General features: G+C 43.7%; 1 protein-coding gene across 1 annotated transcript in view; it reads left to right on the top strand.

Annotated features, from left to right (window-relative positions):
- Atp13a5 (ATPase 13A5) overlaps window positions 1-19,134 on the top strand; it is a 132,041-nt gene that overhangs the window by 47,064 nt on the left and 65,843 nt on the right. The window contains exons 9-13 of the mRNA XM_032900053.1: window positions 144-272; window positions 6,007-6,177; window positions 11,174-11,331; window positions 12,973-13,161; window positions 16,919-16,980. Coding sequence (XP_032755944.1) covers window positions 144-272; window positions 6,007-6,177; window positions 11,174-11,331; window positions 12,973-13,161; window positions 16,919-16,980 — 709 coding nt within the window. The remainder of the gene's footprint in view (window positions 1-143; window positions 273-6,006; window positions 6,178-11,173; window positions 11,332-12,972; window positions 13,162-16,918; window positions 16,981-19,134) is intronic.

The following is a 19,134-nucleotide window of genomic DNA, read 5'->3' as shown; positions in this document are numbered from 1 at the left end:
CTAGAAAGGGGCCCCAGACAGGTGAACAGGTAGGGTAGGTCTTGCCCAACTGGAAATAAACAGACAAGAGTTCTGTTATTTTAATTCTTAAGGGAAAAGAAGTAAAGGCCAAGACAGTCATGGAACTTTTTGCTTTCATGTAGGTCTGCAGGAGCTGGAGTCCCGTCTCCTGGTTCCGGGAGATATTCTCATTCTTCCAGGGAAAATTTCATTGCCCTGTGATGCTGTATTGATTGATGGGAGTTGTGTGGTGAATGAAGGAATGCTCACAGGTAGGCCATTTTAACCTAGCATCCTCTTCCTTACCTACCAGGCCAAGCAAATCAGATCAACTATCTCTCTCTGGCTGGGACCATGACCTTCACTAGGAAAAGAAGTAAATAAGGGAGATCCACTCTGCCTTTTAGTCAAAGACATGGAACACACAAGCAGACAACACTGGTTAAGCCACAAAAAAGAAACCAGGAGAGACATTTGCTATCCCATGGGATTTCTTACTGAGTGATGACATGAAGGAGTGAGTAGAAGGCTTGGGCAGGTGAACAGGCGGAAATACAGTATCTTCATAAATCCGGGACTGATTCTGTTTGCAAAGATAGCACAGCCTAAAAATCCATCAGGTTGCGAACAGAAGTGTGGAGAGATCTGCTATGTGCTCTATAGGTGGGAACTACGCACTGGAAAGTTCCAGGGAGCCTCAGCACAGATGACAGGGCGCTGCTGGTCTTCAGAGTTACAGCCTCTGTTGATCTCATCTCACGGCTCAGGTGACTCCAGTGTTCACCTACAGTGTTTAAAGTCTCCTTGTAATCGCATAGCGAGGAAGATGTTATTTATACAATTGGTCGTTAGTCAAGGACAAAACGGTGTAGAATAGCACATTATAATGAGAGAGACCATTCAGAAGCATGACTCTGAGAGCTATTTGTCCTTTGTGCTGACCAATTATTAAACTTTCCTGTTTCCATATGGTACAAAGACACGAAGAAAGAAGTGCACATAAACCTTGACCATGACCCCATTGAAGCAGAAATCCATTGTCTGCTCCTAAATTGTTCAACATAGGCGGATCTTACATTTACAACTGGGTCTACTTAATGCAGAATTGAGACAAAATGTAGCAAGCCAAAATACGTTTGGTATAATTACAAACTGTCCCCTTTAATGTGTTGAAGTCCACTGCCTTGTGATGGCGGTGATGAGGGTTTGCACTTTGAGTGTTGCCATAGGACCCAGTGTGTAAGCCTCAAGCTATAAAAGCCATTGGCTGGCCCTTGCCTCGTGTGTCTCTACAGCCTGAGTGTGCTGGACTCTGCTTCTCTCACTGGGCAACAGAGAGCATGACATGGGGACACCAGAGGCAGGGAAGGCAGGATGGTTTGGGCCTCCCACCTGCCTCTTCCCTTTCATGATCCACAGGACTTTTCTTGGGTCTCAGGACAAGCCAGAATGTTCCAGAGAATGAAAAGTGATGCAAAATGTCCTTGGATGTCAATGGGCCTTTCTTACTTACATTTACTAGCAGCAACATCCGCATATCCTGAGTGCTAAGAAAAAGTAAACAGTCCAGTTTAGAGTCAGACCCAGTGAGACAGAAATGTATATGAAAATAACTATTTCTTATTCGTTTCTTCAAAAAACACATACGTCCCAGCATGCACAAAAATATTTTATTTCTTAATGGATATGGGCCCCACTAGCACACATACTGTGAAAAGGACCCAGACAAAACCACCATAATCTTAGACTCAGGTTCCTGGCTGAAATATGGTCAGTGTTAAGGTATGAGTCCACAAATATAACTCAGATGCATGTACTTTCCATTTGCAAACTAACTCTTTGAAGACATAGACATTTTATTTATGTAAAAACAGGATGTAAACACACCCAGTATCCAAACAGTAACATATTCCGTAAACAGCATTTATATCTCACTTCATTATCAAACATCAAACAACTCAGTCTAGGAGCTGTTAAAATACCGACTATAAATGAAGAACTGAGCTGAGCATAGGGCAGGGCTGCTCAGTGATTGACGACGGAGTCAGAACTGGAGGTGGCATTTGCTCCTAAACACCGACTGTCACTTGAGTGCAGAAGATGAGTCTAATGTGGGAAAGCTGTTGTCACCATTTTGTCCCCGTCACCCCTCAGTCTGTGCAGCTGTTTCCTCCCACAGCACCCGCTCACTGGCACAGTTGTCTCTTCAACTGTCACTGCCATGGGAGAAGCTGAACTTACCTTCTAATTCCCTTTGGTGTTTTGATGCAACTCAGTGAAGTCATCAACTGATGGCTCCACTCTTGGCTCCGGTCATCACTCAAGCCCTACAGGACATCAGGATGGGATGAGGTCTAGACACAGGTCTTCTTGTGGTTGTGGTCTCCCCCATGTCTCAGAGGCTGTTTGGGACCTGTCACCTAGTTTCCATGGCATTATTAGGTGTTCTCATAGCCTCCTGAGGTGCAGGTCCCTATTCTTAGGGACGTGTGGTATATGAGACACCTTTGGATCCTCTTCCTCCTTTCCAGGACTGCTAATTTGTATGAAAATGCAAGTCAGAGATGTTCTAGAGAAGAGAAGGTTTTTGTTGTTGTTGTTGTTGTTGTTGTTGAACTGTCCAGAAGTCCATAGAATCCATGATTACAAATGATATTAAGAGGTCAGTTTCCAATGTCCCTGTCCTTTGTGCCTCCTTTCTTGCGGTAACAACCTCCTTCAAAGACCTTGCTTCTCCCTAGAGGGAGCAGGCATGACACGAAAGGGCATGTGATAGAGGAGAGAGGGGTAGAATCCATGAATGTTTAACCATTTTCTTAGGTCTAGCATGCGCTGTTTTATAGCGATATTTCGTACACCACTCCATTTACTCTGCAGCCCTTCCGAGGTGGGTGAATACGAGGCCAAGAGAGGAGAAATAATTTGGCAATACGCACACAGAATCAGAGTAGTGCCCCTGAGACCCGGGTGCATTTGTTTGGCTGTTCATGCCCTGATTTCACCAGTTTATTAGCAGAAAAATCTACGGGGGCCACAGCAGGGAGAGAGGCCAAGAAGGTTTCTGGAGCAAATGGAATGTAGGAAAATCATAAATGACATATATTCCTAACAACTGCTTCATAAGGAAACCGCCGAAGCCAAGGCATTGCCTACTCAGGAACTATGCTTCTAGCCTTTTCCTTCTCTTAGGGACGCTCATGGGAGAGATGATGGCATTCTTCCTGCTCCCTTTACTCATGAATGAACTGACTGATTAGCACCTCAGGGCAGATGCAGTGATCAGCTGGATGCACATGAGTCTTCCTCTGCAGTCTCTCCGAATTGATATCTGCCATACAACCTTGCAAGCAACGGGTAGATCAGAACTATTTCTCTCCTCTTTCTTTCGTTTCCCCTCCCTTCTTCTCATTCCTCCTTTCTCTTGCTTGTTTAGCTGTTTACTTGATGCACGTTCTGAAATGCCTGTTGTGTGCCAGGCACTGTGCTGGGATCAGCCCGACACAGGAAAACAGTGCTCCTCTGGCAGATCATCTTCTGTCAAACGGTCCCAGCGATGCAATAAACAAGAACATGGCATTTCAAACGCTGTCAGCCTGAAGTGACATCCAGCTCTGTGGGGACACGGGAGAATTTCTATTTGATAGACGCAGGGGTCTCAAGATCCCTGTCACCCACTCTGTAATAGAGAGTGCACAACCAAACTACTTCCTTCTGACATGTACTCCTACCTCCTCCCACATTAATTCGTTTCAGGTGAATCCATCTCCTTTTGGACTCTCCAGAAAGGCCCACACTGTGATTCTTAAGAATATATGAATAGTGTTAGTTCTGTGTAAATTTGTCTACCTGAGCATATCTTGACGTGACTTTATCTGATCAGCTCCTCTCTGACTCCAGTGTCACTGGGGATATAAAAGGAAAGTAGTTGCTATTATCATATTAACCAAAGCCATACTCTGGATTAATTTGTTTTGTCATGAAATAATCCGTAAGTATCTACCTATTAGAGGGTCTGGCTTCAAAGACAGCATGGCAGAATTATTTGGAGGCTTGCCAAAGGATTCCATCTCTTCTACAGACTCATTCAGAATGCAATTGGTAAATCAACACAGTGGAGGGACATCATGACTATTTTAAAGAAAATGGAGTGGGGACAGTTCTCAGCTTAAGGGATTTACTAAAGAATATTTAGGGTTGCAGTAAACAATGTCATAGCTTCTTAAACCTCACTTTGTAAACATACTCCATGCTAGAAAACTGGCTTTGAAAGAACAGTAATAAAATAATCTAAGTATTTCCTTTTATTTAACTCAGACACATGCTTAGCAGAGAACACATATTTGGACCGATTATGTGTCTTAGAGTGAAGTGAGGAGTATAAAAATTTCTATATTGCAACGTTCTTGCCCTCCGTTATTACCTAGAGACATAATAAAGAAATGTAACTGCAATCAATATAATGCCATTTCTAAATTAGAAAGATAGTATATTATTTTGCTAATTGGACACAACAAAAGACTGATGGAATTTTACACTCGTCCTAGGATGTTTTACCTCTGGAAACTAGTAAGCGTTCTGGACGATATTAATTAATTAATTAATTTAGGTCTGTGAAATATTTCCTTTTGAACTTCTATCTTGTTTTCTTTGCACCTTCAATATTCTGTCTTGCAGAATGTCACCTTCCTTGAGAAGGGGACAGAGACTGTAGCAGCCTAGACCAGGAAGCATTGAGGGGTTGACTGAGGGATTGGTAAGGGTTTTGCTCAGCTGAAGCTTATACAGGGATTAGCCTGGGAGGCCATTGGAGCTCTGCTGTGCTTTGGGAATCTAGCAACAGAGTCTGGGCTTTGTTTTGTAATGGCAAGGGGAAAGAAATATTTTTCACAGAACATGGAATAATGGTATGCTCTATAGTTTTACATCAACTTGACACATGCTAAAGTCAACAGAGCGGAGGTACTTTTTGTTAAGAAAATGTTTCCAAAATTTTGGGTTAAAGGCAAGGTCATTTTCTTAATTTGTGATTGATGTCAGAAGGCACAGCTCATTGTGGGCAGGGCCATCCCTGGACTGGTGGTCCTGAGTTCTATAAGAGAGCAGGTTGAGGGCTGGAGAGATGACTCAGTGGTTAAGAGCACTGACTGCCCTTCCAGAGGTCTCACAACCATCTGTAATGGGATCAGACGCCCTCTTCTTGGGTGTCTGAAGACAGCGACAGTGTACCTGTATGCATAAAATAAATAAATACATTTTTAATAAAGCAGGTTGAGCAAGCCATGAAGATCAAACCAGTAAGCAACACTCCTTCCACAGTCTCTGCATCAGCTCCTGCCTCCAATTTCCTGATCTGTTTGAATTCCTGCCCTGACTTCCTTCAGCGATGAGCTACAGTAGCAAAGTACAAGCCAAATAAACACTTTCCTTCCCAACTTGCTTTTTGGTCATGGTATTTTGTCATAGCAGTTGAAACACTAACTTGGACACACACAGAATCGTGGCTTTGTTAGGAGTCACCAGAAAATGTGTACAAGGACTATGACTGGGGACAGATCTTTGTCTCCTGTTTATCATTATATTTCCGGCACCTAGTACTTTATGGCACAGAATTAGCACTTTAAAGTATTTGTGGAACAAACACGAACATGTGTGGATGTATGGATAAAGGATCAAATGAAAGGCAAATCGAAATAAGCAAGCACATGTTTACAGCTTTTGGAAAGTGCTAGGTGATAGATACTTAGAACATGGTTAGGTGATAATTTAACTGCACAGTAAGTCATGACATTACAGCACACATTGTGCACATAGGAGTGATAAGCAACGTTTAAGCAAATACTTAAACTAGAATAATTGTATGAGCTACAGGTATTCCTGTCCAGTCAGTTGACTCATGGGATGGGTGCTAAAACAGGCTTGCTCACGGCTATGTAGTTTCTTGGAACTGGCTCTCATCCATTCTGAATCTGGGTTTACACAGATTCAATAACATGCAACTTTCTTTAGGAGAAAGTATACCTGTTACAAAGACACCATTGCCCCAAACGGAGAACACCATGCCCTGGAAATCACACAGTTTGGAGGACTACCGGAAACATGTGCTCTTTTGCGGAACAGAAGTGATTCAGGTCAAGCCATCTGGCCAGGGACCTGTTAGAGCCGTGGTTCTGCAGACAGGTGAGTTGATCCAACTTTTTTTTTTCTTTTCTTTTCTTTTTTTTGGAGCTGAGGACCGAACCCAGGGCCTTGCTAGGCAAGCGCTCTACCACTGAGCTAATCCCCAACCCCAATCCAACTTTTGTAAACATAAGCTATGCTGGAGGTGGGGAGAATAGGAGGTGGGCAGCTTTGTTTAGAATTTTGGAGTTTTTCTTATTCTGGGAATAGCAAGTGATTCTAAGTCGCCATCACTTAAAATTGAACATTTCATTGTTAATCCCTTATACGTGATGAGTGACATGAAGAAATGTTGGGAATTTCCCTAAAGGGTAGTGGCTGTAGGCGTCTCTTTTCCCCCTCAATGTTTCCTTACAAAGCAATGTCAGCCACAACAATCAGGAAAGATCTCTTTTCATCTCCAAAGGTTGCTTGCTGGATACCACCACCAGGCTGCTCTGCAGATACTTCAGGGTCAAAGGTCTAGACATGAACTCACTGTGTTGCATTGACTCTCTGTGAACAGCCCAGGACAGCCACCATCCAGTCCAGCTGTTAGTGTAATCTTTGATACTTCCCTTTCTCTCGGAACAAATAGACATTGAATGTCAAGGACTCTGGTATCATCTGCTGAGTCAAGGCCGTTTGCCTTCCCTGTCATGGCTGTCATTTACGCAAGCCTCCTCCTTTCCCAACTACACTATCATACCAGAAACACTCTTCTGACTGTTTCCTTTCAGTTTTTGCTTAATCTCTCTCTAAACTGTTACTCAGTCTGTCACCACAGACACATTTTCTTAGCCCAGTTTGCAGTAGTACATTCATACCATGCTCAGAATGTTTTTTCATAACCACATTCATTTTCATTTTTCATATGACCTCACATGACCAAGGCTTCCCATGACCCTGTCCAGACTGTGTGTGTTTGTGCTGCTGCACAAATCCATAGGCAAAACCAAACATTGCTTTCTGATAATATCCTTTAGTTTAGTTTAATTTAGCGAATTCAAGTTATGCTAGCTGAAAACTGTTTTCATTTTTTTTTTTAAAAAAAAAAAAGATGACTTCTATGTTAAAACAAGTTAGTAGACTTTAGAGCATCCCTCAGCCAGGTGTCCAAACATCAGCTAAGTTTTAAAGTCCTATAAAGCAATCGTGGTGGTTAGAATAGGTTTGGCCTCCATATACTCATGTGCTTGAGTGCTTTGCCCATGGGAAGTGGCAGTATTAGGGGGTGTGATTCAGATGTGATTCAGGTGTGACTGCAGGAAGTGTGTCACTCTGTGGGTGGGCTTTGAGATCTTCTAGTGCTTAAGTGTCGCCCAGCATGGAACATTCTCCTCCTGGCTGCCTTCATATCAAGATGTAGAACACTTGGATCCTCTAGCACTGTGTCTGCCTGCATGTTGCCTTGCTTCCCACCTTGATAATAATGGGCTAATCATCCGAAACTATAAGCCAGCTCAAATTAAATGGTTTGCCTTTATAAAAGTTGCCTTGGTCATGGTATCTCTTTACAGCAACGAAAACCTAAGACACAAGTTGGTACCATGGACCGTGGTATTGCTGTGATAGGCCTGACCATGTTTTTGTTTGGAGGAATGTGAATTTGGGGACTTTGGATTTGGAAAACAGTGGAATGCTTTAAATGGGGCTTAATGGGCTATCCTAGTAGGAATATGGAAGACACTGGAGGGCCTGGCTTAAGAGGTTTTAGAGAAGAAGAGTTTTAGTATGTTGCCTAGAGATCATTCTTGTGATGTTTTGGTGAAGAATGTGGCTTCTTTTTGCCTTTGGCTGAAGAGTCTGCCTGATGCTAAGGAGAAGAGATTTAAATGAATTGCATTGACAAAGGAAATCTCAAAACTGCCTAGTACAGACTATATCATGTGGGTCACTCTTATGAAGAGTGTTTGGATTAAGCTTATTAGCTTAGAAAGGAATAGTACAAAATGTATGGTTTAAGGATTAAATGGGCACCAGGAAGTAGAATGAAGCTAAATCCTGTGTTTAAGGATATTAAGTGGAATTAAGGGAGTGGTGACCTAAGGGCAAGATCCCACCCAGCTAAGCTTATTGTTTATGTGCTTGCAGTTGAACAAGAGATAGTTGTATCATGTTAGGCATTAGTATGACCTAGTTATTATTTTATTCAGATATAAGGAGATATCATTGTGTGTCAGATTGACAATGGATGGATTGGGATGTCCCTTCTTGGTTGCCAATTTGACTTTATTTGGAATGAATTACTATCCAGAACTTATAAAAGTCTTGTGAAAAGAAATTAAAGAAAAGCTTAGTTACAGGAATGGCGGTATAAACTTTTAACCCTAAAAGACAGAGGAAAGCAGATCTCTGAGTTTAAGGCTAACCTGGTAGAGAGCAAGTCCCAGGCAAAGAAACATTTAAGTCCAGCCATGGTTGTACATGGCTTTAATTCTAGTGCTCAGGAGACAGAGGCATGCAGATCTCTGAGTTCAAGGTGAGTCTTCAGAGTAAGTTCTATGACAGCCAAGCTTATGTAGTAAAGGAAACTATTGAAGGCAGAAAGCTGGTGAAGATGTAATTGAACAAGGAGACATGTTCCTGTCCCAGAAAACAGCAGAACTTGGCAGCTTCGGTTACATGGTTCTGGCTTTAGAATCAAGGATAGAATATTCCACTGAGACTAAGGAAAGCTGCGGAAGCTAGGAGTCTAGCAGGAGTATCCCTACATGGAGGCCCAGAAAGGACATTGTGTAAGTCAGCCAAGGTTGTACCTTGTGATGGCGGCCAGGCTTGGTAATGTGTAAGAGTCATTCAGGTGGTATTGTTTTTGAAGGCATGAAAGGGTCGTGGAGATCGGCTGAGTTTTGGCACTGTGAGAATCCAGGAGATGCCATTGGGAGGAGGTACTTAGTGTCAGTTGAAGGTCAGGAATGAAGGGGTCATATAAAGAAGTTGAAGCTGGGCACCATGAAGAGAGCCTATGAGAGGCTATTGGTGAAAGTACAGCCCTGTGGAGCAGAAGACCTCATTATTTTGGAGGTGCCAGTATCATGGAGGACTACCAAGAACAGCAGCAACAGAAGCTATGAAAGTGAAGCCTGGATTGCCTTGGAGACCTCAAGAGGTTAGAGATGCCAGAGCTGTGGGATACCAATTGAGAAAAGCTGCTAACAGGGACTGGAAGCAGGCAAGGGAAAAAACTGTGTTTGCAGGCAACAAAGCTGAGAGGAGTTAGAAATTAGACATGGAGAAATGGAGTTTGGAGTTTGCACAGCTGGGCTTTGGTCTTGCTTTGAACTAGGACTTCCTCACTATGATGTTTTAGAATGGTAGCGTATTCCTGTGATGTTCGAAGTATGTGATCTGCTTTTTTTATTTGGATTTTGTAGGCAACTACAGTTAAGAGATTGCAGAATCTTTGAACTGTGAATTCTTAAACATTACTGAGACTGTGATAGACTGTGGGGACTTTTGAAGTTGGACTAAATGCATTTTGCATTATGTTATGGCTACAATCCTAGGCCAGGGAGTGGAATGTGGTCATTTTAATATGCTTGGCCCAAGGGAAGTGGTACTACTATTAGGAGGTGTGACCTTGTTGGAAGAAATGTGTCACTGTGGGGTGAGCTTTGAGGCCTCCAAGTGCTCAAGCTCTGTGCAGTGTGGAATAGTTTCCTCCTGGCTGCCTTTGGATCAAGATGTAAAACCCTTGGCTCCCCCAGCTATGTCTCCAACTATGTCTACCTGTGTGTGCTGTCTTACTTCCAGCAATGGTGATAAGGGACTAAACCTCTGAATCTGTAAGGCAGCTGCAATTAAATATTTTCTTTTATAAAAGTTGCCTTGGTCTTCTCACAGCAATAAAACCATAACTAAGACAGTATTTTCACTTCATCCACTTTATCAAGAAGCTGAGTTGAGAGACCATGCCTTTCGATGAGCACTTCCAAGTTACTTACATGGCAACTTAGAGAAAACTATGTCTCATTCTCTAAAGGCCAAAAAATCATGTTTGAGAAAACCATGTAAAGCAAGAAATAAGGCAAAGGCACACTTTATACTTAAAACAACAACAACAACAACAACAACAACAACAACAAAAACAAAAAAAACTTGACTCATATCCAAAGTGTAGAACTGCTAATCATTTTAGTCAATAAGTCAAACAGAAATGAGAATTTACTAAATGCTACATAAGTTAATGAATTAATGATGTTTGTTTCTTTAAGAAAAGTTATATGATATAAGAGACTGATGGGTGTACTTATGGTAGCTTATAGTTAACTAGAGTGATGATACATGCTAAATGACCCAGTATTACAGGCTATAAATTACTTTTGTTTCAAGTGTGGATGAGGAATTGAGGAAACACTTTTTGATGAGGTGACATTTGAAACAAAGCCTGATAGAGTGAGGGGGAGTTTACCCAAGCATATGAAAGCTAGAAAGATAGGTACAAAGTATAAAGTGTAAGGGTCTTCTGGCCCCGGTGAATAGTTAAGACAGTCTGTCAAGATAGAAGCACATGATGTTGAAAGTGACTCTCAATACTATGCCTAAAATTTTGACCTGGAAGGCCTTGGGGTTTGACGAAGTCATGATGAGAAGCCTGTGCACATATATTTTAAATAAATCACTTGCCTATTGACTTCTGTTTTATTTAATTTTAAATTCTTTTATAACTTGTGTCTGTTTTCGACACATGCCTGCTTTCCCAGAGTTTTCTCTTGGCATCTCATTTCCTCTGGTCACAGTTTGCAGCAGCCAAGTCTACTTTCTTCACTCTGTAGATGAATGGATGGTTGTACTGTGGGGACCACTGAAGCATTGCCTCTAAGAACAAGAGGAATTAAATGGTGTTGAGTGAATGCAACTGATTGCTCTCCATGAGTTTTGACAAGGAAGGCAAACGTACTGTTGGGTGAGAGTGAGGCTAGTTCCATCTCAGACTCTGGTGGCACAGCCACTGTCAGATTTCAATGGTTCTGAAGGAAGCTGAGACTCTCTCCTTCTGTGGTTATCTTCCCAGGTTATAATACAGCAAAAGGAGACTTAGTGAGATCCATCCTCTATCCCCGACCTCTGAACTTCAAACTGTACAACGATGCCTTCAAGTTCATGGTGTTCCTGGCCTGCATTGGTGTTGTGGGATTTTTCTATGCCCTAGGTGTCTATTTGTACCATGAAGTAAGTACTGAGAATAAGTCTTGTCAATCATAGTTTCAAGAACTTGACCTAACTCCAGAGGGTTAGATAATATTGACTGTATATTCAATAATTCTCTGATTCAATAATTCTCTGAATCAATGCTGTCCAAAGGAACTTTCTTAGGTTGGAGAAATCTTCTATGCCTGCATTCAGCAAGAAAAGACTTGGCTGGAAATGCAGCTATCTTGGTGGTAGAGTGGCTGCCTTGCATATACAAGGCTCTGGTTTCATTCCCATAAATATACACTCACTCTCACACACACATGCGCACTCACATGAATATATATATTCATGTGAGGTATATATTCATGTGAGTGCTTCTCTTCATTGGTAGCCAGGGAGGAAGTGACTGTCATTTGTAACCTCTGAGGGCTTTTCTGGTCCTGAGAGTCTGTTATACTGTGCATTCCTGTGGCCTTCAAGATGTTCTGGGATTCTACCTATGAACGGTCAAGAAGAAGAAATAATAAGTAAAGCATGGGTATAAAGATGGGCCTGGTCCAGACTGGTATTACCAACGAATGTTGGGTGTTTGCAAATGTGCAAGGGACCAGAATATTGATGGATAATGACATAATTCCTAGAATTTCTAGTCAATGCTCCTGGGAAAATTGAATCTCTGAACAATAATTTCCAACTGGCATAAGGCTGCAGGGAGGTAGCCCTAAGGAGTCCAGTGCGTTTGTCACTAGCAGAACTAGGAGAACTGTGTCAAGGCTGTTGGAGCCAGACTGTCATGCAGTGTGCTGACCCGGAGAGCAGAAGTACCTATCAGAAAAGCAAAGTAAGCCTTGGCACAGCCTGGAGTGAAGGTTTCCTGGACACAGCTCAACACGCAATCCACACCAATCTGACACCTTGTGGGTCAGAAACCTTGGCCCTGGGGCAGCCACTGTCTGCACTGGTCCAGGATTAGGCAAGTTTGAGTCTGCAGGATCAAAACTCATCGTGTGAGTAGCTAGAGAAAGCAGCGGTTGTAGGAATCAGGTAAATAATGCATCTGGTGCAGACACATGTCTGCCACAGGAAAAGAATCTAATCTCAGTACAGGCTTCCCAGAGCTAAGACCACACTGGGATGCTGTGATCTCGGCAACTTTGGTTCTACTGTTTGTTAGGTCATTATTCTGTCCATCTATGTAGCAAGTATAGCTCTGCCCCAGACAGTGAGCTGGACTTTGGACTTTGAGACAAACAAGGATTCAAAGCTCTTACACAGCTCATATGCCACAGACATTTGCAGGTATGTGAGGCAGAGAAATTTAAAAACTAATGTCAAGTTTCATAGTCAACTATTACGACCTAAGACCTGCCTGTGTGAGTTCAGATGGTGTGGAGATATGATGAACAGGATAGATGGGTATTCACGAGGGAAACTGAGTCAGAGAAGGTCAGGGAGACATGGAGTAGGGGTAAAAAGGTCTCCTTTGTTGGACAATAGGGACCGTGTATGTATGCTTTAGGGATAGCCCAGAGACCACCCAATCCCACAAAGAAAGTCAACTCATCAGGAATCCTATATGGTCTAGGCTTGCCAAGTGCTGGGAGAAAGCAGGCAGCGGAGGAAGCGTGATGTCTTGCTCTGCTGTGCTAACCCATGTGTATCCTCTCCTCTCTCCAGGTTCCTCCGAGAGAAACTGTAACCATGGCTCTGATCCTCCTCACTGCCACGGTCCCTCCTGTGCTCCCAGCCGCCCTGACCATCGGCAATGTGTATGCCCAGAAGAGGCTGAAGAAGAAGAAGATTTTCTGCATCTCCCCACAGAGAATCAACATGTGCGGCCAGATCAACCTCGTGTGCTTCGACAAAGTGGGTTCCAAACTTACCAGGTTGGGAGGTGATGGTTTTGACGCATGGCACAACTAGGAAGGACCTCAGAGCATGGCTTCCTTACTGTTCCCACTAAACATCTGAGGAACTGAGGCCAGGGGTGGTCACAGAGGGAGGTGGTATGAAGTCACAGTCTAGAAAGCAAACTTGCTGGCCCAGAGGGTGGCAGTGTGGCAATCTTATCATAATTTCCTTTGCGTGCTACAGTTTAATACTTTCTGTGCCCGTGTTATGTTTTGAAACAATGTCTTGCAACAATAATCTCTTTTTCAGGCGAAAACATGGGCGGGGGGGGGGGCTTCCATGTCTTAGAAGTGCCTTGTGTGGAACTTACATGAGCAACCCCAGTCACATCCACCGACTGCTTCTTGAAATGACAAAGACAGAGTGGACAATAGCCAGGGTTGACATTGCTGTCACAACCTTCTCTTCTTTTTCCAGGGGTCAGGGATTCAGGCTAAGGAAGTACTCAGGGTCCAGAGAGATAGCAGAGGGAGAGCATGTACTGGAGGCCGATGGCTGCTGTTGTCAGGGACTACCAGATTCCCATCACTCTCCTATGGGAACCAGGAATTAGTCTAGCATCAAGCTCCCCTCCACACCTAGATTCTGGCCTCAGGTTGGACAGGCTGTACTGCAGTGGGCCTGGCTGATAGTTCAGTTCATTTTGTTCGGATAATTAATTAATACTTTAGTCGTTTGTCTTTTCAGCAAAGCCCCTCTGCAGACCAATGCTGTACACAGTGCTTGTACAGCAGCATGAGCGGCCACTCTAGCTTTGACATTTAGCATCTAGCCGAAGATGTAGGGAATATGGTAGTAAGATAACTGTCCTACTGGGATATGTGTGCTTAGTGGGGGTGTTGAGCAAGCATCAGCAGGTGCTTATCTGTCGCCACCTCTGAGCTTAGAGATGGTCAGGTCAAGGCACAGGAAGGAAAAAGGCAACCAAGCATCTCATAGACCCAAGACCACAGAGTAAGGCTAGAAGCTGGACTATCCAGTGAAATGACGCTAGAGGGCTGATGTGTGTGGCAAGCTAAGCAAGGGGCCATGTCTTGAAGGAGAGCATGAGGCCTTAAAACACATACTAGTAACATTTTCATAGAACTCTTTTGTTGCTCTTTTTATGGGAACTTTATGAAGAGACTGTTATAGTTTCTTGTCATTATGGTCAAACACTTACAAGCAGCAAGTTAAGGGAGAAGGGATTTGTTTTGCCTTAAGGATATGACAAGCAAGGGGCACAACAGGAAGCAGAGAGCCAGACAGGGAGTGGAGGCAGACTATATAACCTTCAGGACCTATGCCCAAAGGTTCTACGACCTTCTGAAATGGCGCCACCAAAAATTCAAACATCCAAAACATTCAAAAACTGTCTAGGGCAGGGTTAACATTCAAACCATAACAGAAGGGGTACGGAGAGATAGAGAAGGAATGGGCAGTTTGTATACAACTGAAAATCTGTTTTTAGTCCTACTCTTGGAGAGCTGAGGGGATGCTGCATGAGACCTGGCCTGCTCCCCTTCCCCCTCTCCTTCGCTCCCCCTCTTCCTCCCCTCCCCCACATTTGGCCAAAGGTTCCCCTTCTCCATGAGACAGGAACTGGAGTTTTAGCTGAGCAATGGTCTGACTTTACCTCACGGTCAGATTCTAGCTCCTTGCCCATTTTCCTATAGAATCCCCAACAGCCTCGGAAGCGTCTTGACTACAGGAGAGTGATTTATAAACGGTGCCCCTTATATAATGTCCCCCCCCCAGAGGCTGTTATTTTACTTCCTGTGTAACACTTTTCTCTGCATCCTCCTGCTGTCCTCTGGTCGATGGCCCGAGGGGCTACCTGTCCACCCATTCAGTGAAATCCCGTAAAGTGTGGCAGCTAGAACACCTGATGGGGCATGGCAAAATGAGGTCGCTAACCCTGAGTTCAGAACTAAGTGTCTCCAGCACTATTTCAATAAAAAGCTTGGGCTGTATCTTTAAGTTTTTTTTTCTAATTTTACATTACTGTTATCAACACAATGTGGAATTAGAACACCCCACAATTAATTTCCAACCAGTTTTATATCAGTGGTCTGCTGTGTATTTGTTTCTATAGTATGCACCTCTCTCTCTCTCTCTCTCTCTCTCTCTCTCTCTCTCTCCCCCTCTCTCTCTCTCTCTCTCCTCTCTCTCTCTCTCTCTCTCTCTCTCTCTCTCTCTCTCTCCCCCTCTCTCTCTCTCCTCTCTCTCTCTCTCCTCTCTCTCTTTATGATAAAGGTTTTTCCTTTGCTGTTCTATTCTCTTTAGAACCCTAATTAAAATTTCATTTTCTTTCTATCTGAGGTTATTTTTGTCATGTGGTTATTTTTAAATAGAGAAGTAACACGGTCTCGTCTCTTTTACCCTGTTGCCAAATCCCCCTGTGTTCATGCTCAAAACATGGATGCTTAAAAGCGTAACCTCCCAACGAAAACATCTCAGTTTGAATTAAGCTGCTAATTCCTTCTGAAATGGAACAACCCAAGGGGATTTGGGCGGCTGAACATGCAGGGAGGTTGGTGCCTTAGCGAAAGCAGGAGAAATGTAGCAAATTGCTCCTTTACAAAAGTCACCCTTGAGGAATGGCTCCTCTGAGCCTGCCGTCTCTCTTTGGGAACTGAAGGAACTCAAGAAAAAAAGGATTCTTCAGTTCTGTCAATTTGCTGAGTCTGAGTGGGCTTTATCTCCCTACATGCCTGGCAGAACTCCCCAACATCCTTGATGGTGGAGGAAGGTTGTCTGGCCTTGGGTTCAGTCTTCCAGCCTGTGGACCACTGTCTCCCCGTGGGGGATAAATTGTCTGATTCTTTCCTTTTTGCTCAGTTGTCGGGAGGAGAACTTTGTAAGCCCATGTCTGTAAACCGCCATGTTGATACAGTATGTTGTGATGACAGATGATGCCATCCAATAGGAAGCTAGGAAACCCAGTGTTTTGTATGTCGATGGCTTTATATAGTGTGTGCAGGATCTGCTACTGTCTGTACTTAGGAGTGTCCTGTCTGCCTGACCTGTGCTGGGCCAGCAGCACACACTCTACTTCACTCTGGGCATGTGCAGAGTGCTTAGCCTAAGGCTGCCAGACTACAGAAACAGCTGATGAACAACTGGAACACGCACGTAGTATAACAGACTTGGTTCTATTTGCTTCCTGGGTTCCATTAACTGACAAATGCTTTCCTATAATACGGAGCATCAAATGACCATTTTCCTCTTGATCTGGCAATAAAACTCACTCGCAGGCATTAATTAACATTTATTATTAATATTTCACTCCTGTCTGTGGGCTGAAAATTCTTTCTCAGCATTTCACCATGATCTGAAGGGTTACTGTTTTGGCCGTAGTTTCAGAAAATTATGGTGAGCCCAAAGGAAAAGGGTGGACCCATTGTTCTGGGAAAGAGGGGGAAGAACCCAAATTCTGCTTTGAAGAGACAGCAGGTACCCCCCTGGGGAGCCAGCTGTGTGGTGGCTCTTGCTGAATCTCCACATACGGAGCCCCTCAGTGACAAAATCAGCAGACAGGACGACCAGCAAGGACAATCAAGCAAAGCTCTTGCACAGTGTCATGTAGAAGTTGGAAACTCCCGTGCTAAACGCAGACGCTTTCAGATGACTAGTTCTGCTGTCGTGTTTTGGAGGCTTGGGCTTTGTTTAAATCATGGCATCAAAGATTTAACTATTCTGCTTAATAAAATCATTTACAACTTTTATTCAGACAGGAACTCTTACAGAAGATGGGCTGGACCTCTGGGGGACGGTTCCCACTGCTGGCAACTGGTAGGACCCTAAGATGGGAGGTCTGGTGGTGGGCTGCTGTGGTGAAATCCAAATCCACCCTTCGCCAAGCTTGAGGGATAAGCTTCACACCGGCTCCCAATTATTTCACCTCATTGAGTTAAATGTGCTCTAAGTCAGACAGAGAGAATAGATCTGCAAATTCGATGTGGAAGTAAATGAGAAAGAATGGGGGAGACGGGTAAGGAGCCAAATGAGTAAGACAGAGGATCAAGACGTGGACTCAAGGCCATGCTTGATTACAGATCATCAGGCTTCCTGGGTGGCTCGGCAGACAGTTGTGTTCATAGACCCAGAAAAGGGCTCCATTGCCTCCCTGCGGAGTCCCCAGGCTAATGGGAGGGAGGTGTGTGAATGGACTCAACTTCCATGGCTAACACAGGCTATGGCAATTATGACTTATAGAACAATAAAATTGCTTGATGTAAGATACAGCTCTTATTTTTTTTATGACACATGATGATTGAAGGTAGGAAGTCATTTTGAATTTTAGTGCATCAAGGGTGACTCTCTGAAAATTATGGCCTATGAGGTGGATTTAAAAGTGCATCTGGGTATACATTTTATAGACCGGGGCTAAAGACTGTCATGGTAACACAAAGAAGGTAACCATATAGACACGTACGCCAGAGCAGAGCAGGAGAAGTGGAGGGAGCGTGGTCCTAGCTTTTTCCTGCAGAGCTGAGGTGTGACTTTGCACCTTCTAAATGGTGATGGTTTCCATCTTCGGCTTTGATTGTCCTACTTTAGCTCCAAACACTGGCTGAGGCAGCTGGGGATTCAGAGAAGTGGGCAGGGTTCGCCAAGCTATTGATGGGGTTAGCTACGCCCTGAGCACAGAGCCATGTTGCAGAAGATGGCCCCGGCTGAGCACAGGGAACATCTTGATTCCTAGCTCTATTTATTGATTAGGCTTTTGACTAGAGAAGCAGGGTGCCTATGACCCAGGGCAATGAGGGAGGAAGATGGTCTTTTACTTCCCTCTCCCATCCTCCTCCCTTGCACCTAGCATGCGGATGCTTCTGAGGGGTAAAATCAACTAAACATAATCAGCTTCAGCTTAAAACTAGGAGGAGGTGAAGGTAGGTAATTCCAGTGTATATTGTCAGTGAGGAGAAGAAGCTTCAGTGGCAGGAGTGTAGACTAGAAAGAAGTTTCTGGAAACAGTCGTAGACCCCAAGGAACTGAGCAATGAAAATCAGCTCGAAGCCCCTGCTTGCTTTCAGCTGCTTGGGTCACTAAGCAAGCCTCTTCCTTCTCCAGTTACCTCATGAACCCAGAGATTTCTTGCTTGAGTATGTGACTATTCAGAGAGCTCCATGGGTTTACATGCGACACCATGAAAGTCCATGTGATTAGATCCAAGGTCCCTGAAATTTGGTTTTTGATTGACCAGTGGTAATCTATATCAAAGTGGGAAATCCATATCCAGCTCAAAGACAGGTTATGTAAATATCACTCTGCAGGTAGAGTATAGCTATACCTGCAGAAATGTTATAGCTGAAAATTAAGTCCCAAGTGAGCAAAGGACCATGAGTGGAAACATCCCCGAACAAGTCGAGTCAGAGCAAGAAACTTAGTCTGGCTCTGGAGTCAGGGCACAAAGGCTATTATATTGGTAGGATCAGCATCGGTGAGATCGAGCTAGGACATTTCTGATGCCTTTCACCCAAGAAATCCCGGTGTAGCTACAGGTACACAGGTACAGAAAATAAGTCTACAATTCAGACATTTATTGAAAATGGATCATCAATTTATTTTAAATTCATGCTTTGTATGACAGTAGGAAAATATCAAAAGTCTTTGTTTTCCATGATCAAACCATCATGTTGTGTAGCTGAGGGTGTTGTGTGTATACTACAGTTTATAACATAACAGTAGTCTATGTTCTGAGCCTGTGTTCAGGACATTATCCTTTGATTCTGTCAGCTGCATTAGTGTGCACTGAACAAGAGGGACATGTTAGGTATTCAGAACCAGGGCTGCAGTGAAGTCACGGGGAGGCAGCATGGGTTAGCTCTGCCTAAAACATTTTAGATTCATTTGATTTTGAGTGAGTTTGTGGTTATTGACATTCAGAGACCGTTTACTGTTGCCTTAATTTTTGGAGCCCCCACGTTCATTTAATCAGACCCA

Source organism: Rattus rattus, chromosome 4 (assembly GCF_011064425.1).
Source record: "Rattus rattus isolate New Zealand chromosome 4, Rrattus_CSIRO_v1, whole genome shotgun sequence".
Taxonomy (NCBI): domain Eukaryota; kingdom Metazoa; phylum Chordata; class Mammalia; order Rodentia; family Muridae; genus Rattus; species Rattus rattus.
The sequence above is the reverse complement of the archived record's forward strand: the minus strand, read 5'-3'. Positions and strand labels throughout refer to the sequence as shown.